The 14,578-nt window shown below is 38.0% G+C and overlaps 3 protein-coding genes across 3 annotated transcripts; 2 read left to right on the plus strand and 1 right to left on the minus strand.

Annotated features, from left to right (window-relative positions):
• Positions 1–728: 728 nt before the first annotated feature.
• On the plus strand, positions 729–3,540 carry rfc3 (replication factor C (activator 1) 3). The gene is made up of 9 exons (XM_077242245.1): positions 729–926; positions 1,168–1,305; positions 1,395–1,462; positions 1,538–1,635; positions 1,776–1,957; positions 2,392–2,528; positions 2,679–2,777; positions 3,098–3,167; positions 3,274–3,540. Exons 1-9 carry the CDS (start codon positions 840–842, stop codon positions 3,463–3,465), a joined length of 1,071 nt encoding a protein of 356 aa, XP_077098360.1. The 5' UTR covers positions 729–839; the 3' UTR covers positions 3,466–3,540.
• A 253-nt stretch (positions 3,541–3,793) lies between these two features.
• kl (klotho) lies at positions 3,794–10,565 on the minus strand. Its single transcript, XM_077242246.1, has 6 exons — positions 10,419–10,565; positions 9,636–10,320; positions 7,853–8,363; positions 7,352–7,620; positions 5,329–6,454; positions 3,794–4,462 (listed from the first exon to the last, which is right to left on the minus strand). Exons 1-6 carry the CDS (start codon positions 10,463–10,465, stop codon positions 4,122–4,124), a joined length of 2,979 nt encoding a protein of 992 aa, XP_077098361.1. The 5' UTR covers positions 10,466–10,565; the 3' UTR covers positions 3,794–4,121.
• Positions 10,566–12,636: 2,071 nt separating this feature from the next.
• zar1l (zygote arrest 1-like) lies at positions 12,637–14,445 on the plus strand. The gene is made up of 4 exons (XM_077242247.1): positions 12,637–13,281; positions 13,854–13,946; positions 14,017–14,091; positions 14,173–14,445. Exons 1-4 carry the CDS (start codon positions 12,661–12,663, stop codon positions 14,314–14,316), a joined length of 933 nt encoding a protein of 310 aa, XP_077098362.1. The 5' UTR covers positions 12,637–12,660; the 3' UTR covers positions 14,317–14,445.
• The last annotated feature ends 133 nt before the right edge of the window (positions 14,446–14,578 follow it).

Here is a 14,578-nt window from a genome sequence, read left to right on the forward strand (position 1 = left end):
AAGTTACAATATGTATTTTTTTCGCCGCTAGGGGTCGCTAACCTCTTCCAATAACAAAGGCGTAGATTGATCACGCATAAGCGGAATTATGGAACTTGTCACTTGTGTTGAAAAAAAACTATTTCAAATTGTAATGTCTTTAACTTGTGTACACTAAATGATATATAAGATGTCTTACCCTCATGATTATTTTTTTTCTTCTTCGTTTCTCTTTAGTTTTATTTGTCATATAGCTATGCACTGATAGTTTGTATGTTCAGATGACATTGTACATATTATTATATTTTGTATTGTCATTTTTGTAATTCTGATAAAAAATTGTATTCCATGTTTGTCATTTCTGTATTGTTTGCAAGCATAATAAATAAAATAAAAAAACTTGTGTTGAAAACAACAACAACAAAAGAGGTTAGGCAGAATCATTGACAACCTCACCATTCACTTTCATTGCACTACCGCCAGACAATGAAATTGTACTTTTATTGTGTTTATATTTTGACACGACCATATATCATTAGCTAACGTGCATCATCTGAAGATAATAAAGCATGGCATTATCATGTAATATTGTCAAAACAAACCAATATCTTACAAAAAATCCATACCAGTTTAATGTGAAATATAATTCTTGAAATTATGTTGTGAATTCATTAGTTCGAAACTGTAAAGAGCGCCGCAAAGTATTGGGATTTACGAAACGCGAAAGCACTTGTCCTTCCTCGCTCCCTGTAGTTGCCGCTCTGACAGTGCGCTAGCTGCGCGGGTTTATGTTTCGTTGGAGCAGGCGGCTCAAATTCTCACAATAACATATTATAGATTCTCATCATTCAGATAGAAAAATGAGTTTATGGGTGGATAAATACAGACCAACGTCCTTGGCTAAACTGGACTACCACAAGGAGCAAGCAAACCATCTGAAAAACCTGGTAAAAAAGCAGAAACTTATTAGGTGTTCTTGCTGTTTATGTCCGACTCAAGTCACGCCAAATAGCTAAACGTGAATTATATTTGACCAACATGTACATCATTACGGTCTCTAGCTGAAGACATTTTTTAAAAACTGTTTCTTTTTACAATTGCAGAAACAAAACTGGTGATATAAACGTGAATATGCCTGATTTTGTTTATTTATATAATATAATGGTCTCTCGCGGTTTAATTCTACAGGTCCAGTGTGGTGATTTTCCACACTTGTTGGTTTATGGACCGCCTGGTGCTGGGAAGAAAACTCGGATCATGTGTCTGCTCAGAGAGTTGTACGGACCCGGGGTCGAGAAACTCCGGATTGAACACCAGTCCATCACGGTAATAAAAACACCAGATACTTTCAACACCTACTAAGTAACGTTATATAGTTTACTACAGTATTAACTGCTACTGTTTGTTTCTTGTAGACTCCATCTAAAAAAAAGCTTGAAATCAACACTATTGCCAGTAACTATCATCTAGAGGTGAATCCAAGGTAATAAAAAAGATTTACTCTGTATGTTTGGAGTCTTCACTTGCAGTTCCCTCATATCTGATCTGTTTTCCTCAGTGATGCTGGGAACAGTGACCGTGTGGTCATTCAGGAGCTGATAAAAACTGTCGCCCAGTCTCAGCAGATTCAGTCCAGTGCTCAGAGGGAGTTCAAAGGTTCGGCTTTGTTCTTTCATTGGGTTAGATCATTCATCTGAATCAGTTGAATAGCTAAGAGCAGTGTTTGGATGTGATAACCTTTTATAAGTGATCCCGTACACTTCTTACAGTAGTGGCAGTAATGAATCTATTCACAGTGGTGCTGCTGACTGAGGTTGACCGTCTCACTAAAGATGCCCAGCATGCCTTGCGGCGTACGATGGAGAAGTACATGTCCACTTGTCGACTGATCCTTTGCTGTAACTCCACCTCTAAAGTGATCTCCCCCATCAGGAGCAGGTGTCTGGCTGTGAGAGTCCCCCTGCCAAGTGTGGAAGAGGTGAGGTTGAAAGAAATTAATTATTTTAAGTTGATCAAAAGTGATAAAGATGTTTACAATGTTACTAAAGATTTCATTTTTTCTATATAAATGCTGTTGTAACTTTCTATTTATCAAAGAATCCTGGAACAATGTTTTACAGTTTTCAACAAAAATATTAAGCAGCACAACTGTTTTCAGTGTTGATAATAATAAGAAATGTTACTTGAGCATCAAATCATCATATTAGAATGATTTCTGAAGGATCATGTGACACTGAAGACTGGAGTAATGATGCTAAACATTCAGCTTTGCCATCACAGAAATAAATTACATAAAATAGATTAAAATAGAAAACATTTCTTGTAAATTGTCTGCATTTTTGACTATATATTTTAAATGAATTGTGTTTTCCCTTACATCTGAAAACAACCCAACCTTCTTCATCTTCTCAGGTGTGCAGTGTTCTGTCAGGCGTTTGCAGGAAGGAGGGCCTGCTGCTTCCTCCTGAACTGGCCAGACAGATCGCTGAGAAATCTGGCCGTAACCTCCGTAAAGCCCTGCTTATGTGTGAAGCCTGCAGAGTTCAACAGTGAGAGCCTTCGCTTCAACCAGAATAAAGAGACTGTTCTATTTACCAGTGATAAATAAAAAATTAATGATTGTATCTAACTTCCGAATGAATAAACAGAACTCACCTGAAGTGCAAGCCAAACATACAATTTATGTTCTCTGTTCTCAGGTATCCATTCTCCCCAGACCAGGACATCCCTGTGACAGACTGGGAGGTGTACCTCAGAGAGACCGCTAATGCTATAGTCAGCCAGCAGAGCCCTCAAAGGTCACAACATGCATAATTACAAGCAAAAAAAAAAAAAAAAAAAATCACCAGCTGTCTGCCAATGCTAATAACAGGACCTAAAAAGCGATAGATGTTAATAAATATCAACTTCTTGAGCATGACTTGCCAATGTCCTTTTTAGGGTTAAGAAAAAAATCATTAACTTCTTTGCTTTGGTGATTCTAGTTAATGTGAAATTGATATTTTTATTACATCATGATAACTTTTATTAATTAACTTAGGTTTACGTAGCCAGTTTTTTTTTAAGCAATATAATTGAGATGTTTCCAAATGGCTAAAAACTTGTTTTAATTTTGCAGACTTTTAGAGGTTCGGGCACGATTGTATGAACTTCTAACTCACTGCATCCCACCAGATGTCATCATGAAGGTACAGCTGCTTATTTTCAGCTTATTAAAAATGTTAGATACTGGGAAATCAAAGCTTGATTTGGTGTACAATCACAGCATCAACACTGTTCGCATTGGTATTCCAGGGCCTGGTGACAGAGTTGCTGAGTAACTGTGATGGACACCTGAAGGCCGAGGTGGTTCAGATGGCGGCGTACTATGAGCACAGACTGCAGCTAGGCAACAAAGCTATTTACCACCTGGAGGCCTTTGTAGCTAAATTCATGGCCATCTACAAGAAGTTTATGGAAGATGGACTTGACAACTTTATGTTCTGAACTATTCTAGCCTAAAATTAATAAGATATGTTGGATAACTGTTTGTTTTTCATAATAAAAGCTATTTAAATTGTTTTTGGACTTTTGTTTTTGCTATTTCCTGTACCTCTTTAGAGAACATGGAAATGTATGAAATAAGCAGAAAATTGACAACATAAAGCAGAAAATTGCACATATGAATATTACAAAGCTCCAGAGATTTTTGGATTGTACATATGACATTAAAGGCTTAGATGTTACAGAAAATTATAAAAGTGCATATTGAATAAGTGCATTTAAAATATTATTACAGGTAATATAAAAAGAAAATTAAAGATATCGGACTTAATTCCTTTGAAAACATTTATTTAATATACCTAACAATGTGTATGACATAATTTACCTATACTAACCATAGTCAGTTTCTCTTTAACATGCCTGACTGAATCTGAAACACTTTCCCTTTTTTACAACCCCCTGTGAAATAAGATACTGGCCCAAATAAGGCAAATATTTTACTTTTTTACAAATAAATAGTGGTTTTACATGATAATGTTGAAATTAAATAATTGGTCAGGCTCTTGTCGAGTTCAAAGCAGTGTTATGTAGGCTGTCATAAACCAACCATTAAAAGAAAATAAATTAAAAGTATAAGAGTCCACTGGAACCATTTCCCTTCATTTTTTGGTGGTTAATTTGTGCCTCTTTACTGCGTAGTAGATAATAAGGCACACTGTGATCAGCATGCAAGAGCTCACCAGGGAGAGAAAGCCAACGACAGGCTGCTTGGTGAGGATATAACGGCCAGAGCTGTGCACTGGAGCATGGGCACACTGTTGCTGAGGTGTGCCTGTGGCAGGGAAGCCATTGTGGTGGATGATGTTTTTGTAATGGGCCAGTGAAGATTTCAGAATGACCTCCTCCTGCACGTGACCATACATGCCAAAGCCTGGGTCCCGCTTGTCGCTGAATGCATATGCAAAATAGCCCTTTAGATTGACTCCATCTAGCGTGTATGCTGAAAGAACAAATCAGAGGTTAGAATGCGAGTGAAGTGAACTCCTGAACCTATGACGTAACTATAAAGCGAGGCCTTGTCAGTGTTTTGAGAATAGTAAACAAATATTTTTCCAAAGGTCAGATGAAGAGCGGCTCGCTAGTTTTCCTAAGGTCAGCAAACTGTTTCCCTAGTTTTCTGTTTAATAATTAAGCTGCTGCGTGTGGATGTGTGTGTACAGCCTGAGATTTGTGCCTCTAAATAGAAACAGCATAGATTTGAGTCATCAGAACTTATCCAAGTGGGTTACAGTACTAGGAAACTTAAAAAAAAACAATCTTGAAAAATTAGATGTTGAAAAATTCACATCTACGACGCCCTACAGATTTAAAAAAAGTCTGAAATATATAATCTCTAAAACGTGATAAAATGACAATGGATACAAATAATGTTTGATTACACTTAAAATACGTTTAATTGTTAATATATAATTATACCTGTGGGTTACACTTAATATCAATATAATTGATCAATATAATTGAAATATCAATATAATCGATAATTTATATAATTTGTTATGATTAATATAATTAATATTAATGATTCACATAATTATAATTTAATTATATTTTTATTAAAATGTGTATGAAATTTATGATAAAAACAAAATAGATTAGGAATTGCTAATTATTAGTATGAATATGCATTATTATATATTCTTTTTCTGTGCTTGTTTCTTTGATCAGTTACTTAATGTACAGTATTTTACAACATCATTTTAATTCAGTTAACAGTGAGACGGAGCTCTTGACAAAGCCTAAGAAATAAAATTCTGTATGAGCCACCCTAGTGAAAGCCAACACATTATACATTGTACAGTTTCTTACCTTTCAAGGCCTCATTAATGTAGTTGTATAGGTAGTAGACGCGCAAGCTATCCTTAAACCTTGCGGTGTCCTCTTGAACACCATTGGCCATCACATAAATGGGAACCCCTTTGTATCGGGAGTTAACCCAGTTCAGTGCCTTGCGAAGACCCCAGGGGACCACAGGAGAGTTGCGTCTTGGAGACATGATCCAGGTCACGTCAGATATCAACTGAACCTGCAACTTGTCCTTGAAGGTGTATTTGTCTTCCACTCCATCATATACCATTGAGGTAGTAAAATGGCTGATGGCGAAGAAATCGTAGGTTCCTTTTACAAGCAGTTGATCCTCTTTGCTGAACGTCGGTAAGTGGTAATTGAAGAGATCGATATTGTTTCGCTGTTGGAGCCAGCTACGCATCACTGCTGGGTAATCACCTCTACCGAAGATGGGCTCAGCAAACCAGCCGACTCGAAAGTCCAGGACTCGGTTTGCAGGCGCCACATCCTCCCTGCTGAATGAAAACGCAGGTTCGACCCAGTCCATATGAAGAACCAGCGATACCTTTCCACCATGGGCTTTGCGAAACTCGCTGTCGTAGACGTGCCAAGCTAACGCGTGCGCACGAAGAAGCTGGTGGCCCACGGTGTATTCGAGATCTTCATCGTTAGGCTCATTCAGAGTGATCCACAGCTTGACATGAGTTCCCAGTCGTTGGAAACACAACCTGGCGTAGTCTGCAAATGCCTGGACAGTCTCCTCGCTCTGCCAGCCCCCACCAGCATCCCTGGATGCCGGGAGGCTGGATAGTTTCCCTGTGTGGTGCCAAAGGGTCACAACAGGGGTTACGTTAACCTTATGTAGCTCACTAACAAAGCAATGGTAGTATCTTAGCAGTGTTTCGTTAGCATCAGACACCCGGCCTGTTGGGATGATGGAGGACCAGTTGAGGGAGAAGTGGAAGTGTGAGACTTTGATCCGGTGCACATCAGACACCTGCTGGAGGATACTGCCGTAGTCGGCGCAGTGGCGCGGCCTGTGCATAGGGGGCGCCTGCACACCAGGGACCTTTTTCAACTCTCCGTTACCAGAGATGTTCCAGATATAAACGCTAGGGTCAGCAAACTGGGTTGGTGTAGTGTCAACCTTCAAAACAGGATCGGACGACATTCAGATGATTTTAGATATAACATTTCAAAAGTGAAAATTGAATAAAACTAGGTTTTGAATGTATGCAAAAATTGTTTATCAATATTTGAAGTTTGAACAAAGGTCAAAGATTAAAGCTAGATGCATCATCTGATCAACACAGAATCTAAGTTCTACAAAAATGACCTTTGAATGGGACAAACAAGTACAACCAAGTTAGATTGATTTGTTGGCCTGCACTTTACATAGTAAGGACATTTTCTACTGTTTGATGAAATGTGTGCAGTTAGATGTAATCTGATTTTCTTTTTAATGTGCATTAATCAACATTTAAATAAATGTAAATGAACCCTGTCAAATGTAAATGTATATATATATGTGTGTGTGTGTATGTGAATAAATAGAAACATATAATATGAAATATTACTATAAAATATAAATATTAGATTTATACAATTTGTTTTAGTAACATTTCATATATACAGTGTATATAAATACGCACACATACTGTATATATATATATATATATATATATATATATATATATTAGTGCTGTTAAATTGATTAATCGCAATTAATCGCATCTAACATAAAAGCTTTTGTTTACATAATGTGTACATATATATGTGTGTGTGTATATATGTATATATATACACGTGATACTGTATATATATATATATAGTATATATATACTGTATATATTATACAAACCACCTTTTATGTTAGATGCGATTAATCGATTTTACAGCACTAATATATAATATGTAATCTAATTTAAAATAAATATATTTATTATTATAAATAAAGTTCAAATATAAAATATATATCATATACAGTATCAATAATAAAAGTTGTGTTTTTACAATGCATGCATGGCAAGCAACCAAGCTGTACCTGTATGGAATTGGCCGCCACTCCCCAGACAAAGTCACATGGAAAGACTCCCTGTGCAGGGCGGTTCTCAGGGAGCTGAGGGAAGCCATTCTTCTCTATTAGTTTGCTATAGAAAGTGGCAGATGTCTTCGGCTCTCTCTTCAGATCAGGAGTGTTGAAATCCACAAAGAATAGCCCCCGTCGTATTCCATATTCACGATACCACTCATACCCGTCCAGCAGAGACCAGGCTGTGTAGCCAATCACATTTACTCTATCAAAACGGATTGCTATAAAGAGGAGAAAATTATTGTTCATAATCAGTTACTGTGAATTGTTGAAAATAGCAGTGCTAAATGATAGTTGGAACACATTATAAATGCTTCTTTGACCATTAAAAGATATGATAATCTCAAAATGGCCGTATTCCTACAACATACTGACTGATATGTTCTATTATCATTAATTCTATGCTTATCATTTCATCAAACATCCTCAGTTCATATAGGCTACAGTATGTACCTTTCAGAGTCTCCATAATAAAGCGCTTCAGATAGTACATGTGCTTGGCATCCTTTGTTTTTGTGTTGCCACTTCCATACCAGCCACTCTCCACTACAAAGATGGGAGGATTGTTGTACTCGGCACGGACCCAGTACAGCAGCATCCTCAGACCTAGGTCTTCTGTCTGGCCGAAGCGCAGACTGTCATTGATCAGCTGAAAACTAAGAGCCGGTCCATGTGACAGGGCAAAGAAGTCCGCTGTCCCATTAACATACACGCTCTCAGCCTCCGTGAAGGACGGCAGTCTGTGGGTCAAATTGCGTTTCATGCAGGGTGGATAGTCTCCATCCACGAACAACGGACGGGCGAACCAGCCGAGCACGAAGTCCAGAGAACACTGGCAGGCTCTGCGGTTCTCCTGCCTGGTTCTGCTAGGCTTGATCCAGTGGGAGGCCAGAGCCATGGACACGAGCCCGCCCTGACGGGAACGATACCGGTCGTCATACAAGTGCCAGGCTGCAGCATGAGCCTAGACGGCAACACAGGCCGAAACAAAATACATGGCACATTATATTTGAAAAACATATATTGTGTACAGCACTTTGAACTACACAAATTGAACCAACATAATAATAAAAATGATCATAAAAATAAGCCTACTAGCCTATGAATAAAATAAAAAACATCACTTTTTTATAAATATATATATATATATATATATATATATATATATATATATATATATACACACCGGCCACTTTATTAGATACACCTGTTCAAATGCTCTACTATCTAATCAGCCAATCACATGGCAGCAATACATTTAGGCATGTAGAGATGGTCAAGGTAATCTGCTGAAGTTTAAACTGAGCATCAGAACGGGGAAGAAAGGTGATTTAAGTGACTTTGAACATGGCATGGTTGTTGTTGAGTATTTCAGAAACTGCTGATCTACTGGGATTTTCACACACAACCAACTCTAGAGTTTACAGAGAGTGGTCTGAAAAAGAGAAACTATCCAGTGAGTGGCAATTCTGTGGGTGCAAATGCCTTGATGATGCCAGAGGTCCGAGGAGAATGACCAGACTTCAGAGCCGAAAGAAATGTAACAGTAACTCAATGCACAACATGTCGAACCTACTAAGCTACTGAAGCTACAATTCAGTTGGGATCACCAAAATTGGACAATAAAAGATTGGAAAAACGTTGCTGGTCTGATGAGTTTTAAATTCTGCTGCAATATTTGGCATAAACAACATGAAAGCCTACTGTATCTATCCTGCCTTGTACGGTTCAGACTGGAGGCAGTGGTGTAATGCTGGGGAGGATTTTTCTTTTTTTGGCACACTTTGGGTCCCTTAGTACAATTGAGCATCGTTTAAACTCCACAGCCTACCTGAGTATTGTTTCTGACCATTTCCATCCTTTTATGACCTCATGTACACATCTTCTGATGGCTACTTCCAGTAATAACACGCCATGTCACAAAGCTCAAGTTATCTCAAACTGGTTTGTTGAACATGACAATGAGTTCACTACACTCAAAAGCTCTCCATACTCACCAGATCTCAACCCAATATAGAGCAATATCTCAGAGGAATATTTCCAGCACCTTTTTGAATCTATGCCACAAAGAATTAAGGCAGTTCTGAAGGCAAAAGGGGGTCCAAGGTGTACCTAATAAAGTGGCCGGTGAGTGTATATATAGTGTATAAACAAACAGACAGATACAATTATACAGATACATTTGTTAATTAAATAAATAAGCAACTAAAACATTTGAGTATGTGGCTCTAATTACCTTCAGAAGATTGTGTCCCACTCTGAAAGGCAAATCGGAGTCATTTTTGATACCAGGAGCCACAACCCCAGTTCCATATCCATGCCAGGCCACAACAAAAGGATTGTCAATGGTAATCCAAAATTTCACATCCGATCCAAATGTTTTAAAACAAAAATCTGCATATTCTCTGAATAGATCCACCATAACCGAATTGCTCCAGCCCCCAAAGAGGGTTTGCAAACTGTCTGGCAGGTCCCAATGATATAAAGTCACAACAGGCTGCACTTTCACATCCTTCAAACCTCGAATTAGACTTTTATAATAGTCCACACCTTTTTCATTGTAACTTTCTTTGGTGCCATTGGAGAAGATGCGTGGCCAGGACAGAGAAAACCGGTAGTGACTGACTCCAAGTTGCTGCAGGGCTCGAAGGTCCCCCTGGATGTTGTGATAACTGTCACTGCCCACGTCGCCTCGGGACACACGGGTCCCTCCGCGAGTAAAAGTGTCCCAGATAGACTTACCCTTCCCGCCTTTTTCCCAGGCTCCCTCAACTGAATATGCGGCGGTGCCAACAGCCCACATAAACTTCTCAGGGAAAATGTCATAAAGGAAGGCTTTGTCACCGGGATATGGCAGTTTGCTAAATCTATCCCATGTGTGCAGTCCTGCGCCTGGATCAGCTGCTGTCCACTGTAGTTGACTGAACAATGTGAGCGCCAAAACAATCCATCCAACTGTCATGGTGCCGGAAAACTGGACAACTTTCCTAATGTTAAACAAGTGAGTTCTGACTCTTACCTCGCTCCGAGTCGCTTGCAACTGCGGTATAATGCACCTGGCCCCATCTGGTCCCTTTTTTTTGTCCTCTCAGGAAATCTATCAATTATTACCCAGGCACTTGACGGGTAAATAGGTATCCAAGCGCTGCGCAATTCCAGCCTCCATAATAACACATTTCCTCCTGCTAGTGTATGATAGGGCAAATATGATTACAAAACGAAAAAAAAAAAACAATTTGATTTCTCCAGTGGCTCTAAATGACAACTGAATATCTTTTAGGACTGAAAAACCTGTATGAATGAACCATATATCACAGGAATACTGATCACCTAGTTATCCAGTAATCCAAATGGATTACTTAATGACTTACAACGACAAACCATTTATGAATTAAATACATACAGTACATTACATTAATGTTAACAGCCCAAACTTTGTAAAATATATAAACAGAATTGAAAACAATACTATACAGTCATTTTGAATTGGTCAATCCATTTTCCACAGTTCTGTTCTATATCATTTTGTTTGGGAAGCTTTTGTCCAGTTTAAACTGCATGTTGTGGAAGTTCTTCGAACAGGTGTTTTTATTAGCTAGACCTTGATTATGAAATAAAATAAATACTTTAGAATACATGAAAATACAATGTAATATGTACTAGGAAACAGATTTGTGCATTTTAATTGAATTACATGCGTAATATATCAGAATGCATATATGGAAAGTATCTCCATCTGGAAAGCTAATGGTAATGTGCACGATGCATGTCCGGAGCCAGAAAGAAAAATTGCCATTGTAATACATTAATGCCAATAATATGTTCACCGAGATTGTTTTATTCGTTTTAAACCAGCCATTGGGGCCTCTGAAGGGGCCATGTTCAAATTATCTGGGCTATTTGCCTGTCTGACTCAAGCGAAACATCAATATTACAGTAGCATTGACCGGCAATGTACATCATTTAATGAAATAGTGTATCACTTCGATAAGCATACAATTATTTTTATTGCAACTATATTTATTTTTATCCACACAATATTATTTTTATTTCTCAACACCTATCCTACCTTGTCGCATACTGTACATATGAGGGAAAATCAATGGTGTGAGTCTTGTTTGTCAGTTTTGAAAGGTTATAGTCAAATTTATTTGATCCCATATAGATAAATTATAGAGAAGATTGGCTTAGAAAGAGAAAACAGGAGAAGAAGGGGAAACAAATCCAAACAGTGCTTTGTATAATTTATTATGTAAATGTATAATACTTTAAGATGGAATAAAAACAATACACCCACTTAGCATTGAACTTGCATGAATATTAAAGAGTGATGGTTTTGCACTGTGCAGCAAACAAGTGATCCATACTTTAATTTATTTTATTATAAAATGAAAAGGTTTTTGACAAATAAAACAGAACAAAATCCTCAGCATAAGAAACGCACTTTAGACCGGTAATGCAAGCTAGATTGAACAGCTTCAACTATAGTGAACCTAGAATTTAAGACCTTTAGTAAACCTTTAGTTTAGTTATTTTTGTTTGCCTGAAGCATAACAGAGGGTTTTAAAATCCAGCTTTTATAACCCTCCACTTATTTAAACGCCTAGCAACATACATACCTCACAAATTATTATTGCTCTTCAAATCTCGACTCAGATAAAAGAAAGGCTAATCTGTAATCGGGTTGACAATGTCACCATTATAATTAAATAAAATATTTTTTATAAACATATATTCATAGTTTTATAAACATTTATTTATTCATTATTTAATATTTTTGTGATAAATATTTTTTTAAAGTGTAAATATTCAATGGTGTCTCTTAATTATTATGAGGTCATAAAAATTACATATATAGGCCTAATAATTATGCAATAATTTAAAACATGTTGAAATAAAATAGTAAATTTGTGTTACACTGCAGAAATAATCTTAATTTAATTCCATGTAAAAAAAAACAAAAAAACTTGCTATTTTAAAAATAAAGGTAGGTGAAGTTGCGTAACCTGCGTTGTCACTACTTGACTTTTCATATAAAATACTTTACCCAACTGCATTTTCAACTCATGCTAAATTAAATAATATATATAAGAGGGAAAGATGCCGATTCTTAGACATCATTACCTAATGCTAATGCATCATATTCGTATTGCTGAGCCACGCCCACACGTGATCGATGCTAATTAGGTCGCGCCAATTAAGGCGTGTGTTCAACAAGATCATAAATATTCAGTAACGCCTCTGCTAATGATTACGCCACAATGGAGGAGTATCTCATTCCACCTTACAACTATGGAGGATATCCTGGCTATTTCCCCTTTTATCCCGGCAACGCGAAATTTAAGCAGCAAAACTGGAATAAAAAGGGAAACAATTTGTATGTTGCGCCAGATGCCCCCGATTATTTTGACGTTTATAAACGCGCGCAGTTAAAAGCGATACTATCTCAGGTGAACCCGAATCTGACCCCGCGCCTCCGCAAGGCCAACACTAGAGAGTTCGGTGTGCAGGTAAACCCAAAGGTAGATGCCACTGTCCAATGCTCACTCGGCCCCAAAACGCTGTTTTATCGCGGCGATAAATGGGACTCACCGAGGACGCCGTCCATCAATCCACTGAAACTGAAACTGAGAGACACTCTGCCCAGCACACCTGTCAACTCCGTCCGCTTCTCCCGTCCCGTCGCCATCTACTCCCCCGTCTTTGACCGCAGGATTTTCTCCTTATCCACGACTGACGGTGACAGTAAGGACGATGGCGGCGATGAGAGCAGCAACAGTGAGACGGACGACGAGGAGAAGTGTAAACGGGATGAAACCACCCATAACGGATCACGGCAGGAGAAGTCGTTGATTCAGCGAAATAAACGGTCAAACTTTCAGGTATGTTAAGCGGAACGTTTAAGCATGGCAACCATATTTTCTCCTTAAAATACAATGGTTATTTTTCTGTGAAATTAGGTGACTTAGGCTTGTAATTAATACTACGTAACTTCGTCAGGTTTGGAATTATACAAATTAGTTCAAAGCTGATCGGAAGAAACTGCTTGTGACTGGTACTAGAATTCTAATGATATTTTTGCCTGGAAATACTTATTTTATTCAACCTAACTTGCAAAAGCGAATAAAATGCGGCTCTTCACTCTATTTAAAACGTTTTCTTTTACGACCCCCCTTTTCAACATGAATATGTAATGAGCAGTTTGATTGGTTGTCGGTTCCTTAAAGGGACAGTAAACCCAAATTTGTTATTACTTGCCCTCGAATTGTTCTTCCATTGAACAACTTCCATTGAAGAATGTGGTTAACCAAACTGGTACAGGTTTGAAACCACATGAGGGTAAGTAAATGACAATTTTCTCTTTTGGGTGTACTATCCCTTTAAAATTACGTATGTACATGGAGTTTTGGTAAACTTATTTATATTGAGTTCATTCTAACAATTTATTCTTTAGTTTCTGGAGCAGAAGTATGGATTTTATCACTGCAGTAAGTGCAACATTCGATGGGAAAGTGCATTTGTGTGGTGCATCTCGGGAACCTCCAAGGTAAAATGCAGTGACTTTAAAACATTTAAACTTAAGGTTTAAACCTAATTAAATGGCATCATTCCCACAGGTGTACTTCAAACAGCACTGCAGAAAGTGCCAGTTGGGACTGAATCCATTTAGGGTTGAATCAATTCAGTGCCAGGTATGAGTAGTTGATAGTAATTGTGTATTTATTTTGAAGCTGTTGGTGCAGTTTGACCGTGCTCTGTTTGACCTCTACCAGGTTTGCTGCAAGGCTCGCTGCTGCTGTGAACGAAAGCAGAGGCACATTGACCTGCGCCGTCCTCACCGTCAGGAACTGTGTGGCCGCTGCAAGGGCAAAGGCCTTTCCTGTGACACCATCTACAGTTTCAAGTACATAGTCTAAATGTTCAGGTGTATAATGAGTTTTAGAATCTGTATTGGTGGCCCGTTTGACATTGGGTGGGATGTATTGTATTTTTGTATTTGTATAAATGTGTAAGTTTATATAACCTAATAAAGTATTGCAGCATAATACGTGTTGTCTGTGTGTTTCTGCTTTGCGAAGGACACCCAAAAAATTAAATTGTGCTTTTCTTTCCAAACTTGTAAAAATATTTTTCTGCAGAACATGAGATTATGAAGAACTGTTTTTGTCCATGCAAAGG

Source organism: Siphateles boraxobius, unplaced genomic scaffold (assembly GCF_051911475.1).
Source record: "Siphateles boraxobius isolate OS27281-9 unplaced genomic scaffold, OSU_SipBor_1 25, whole genome shotgun sequence".
Classification (NCBI taxonomy): Eukaryota; Metazoa; Chordata; class Actinopteri; order Cypriniformes; family Leuciscidae; genus Siphateles; species Siphateles boraxobius.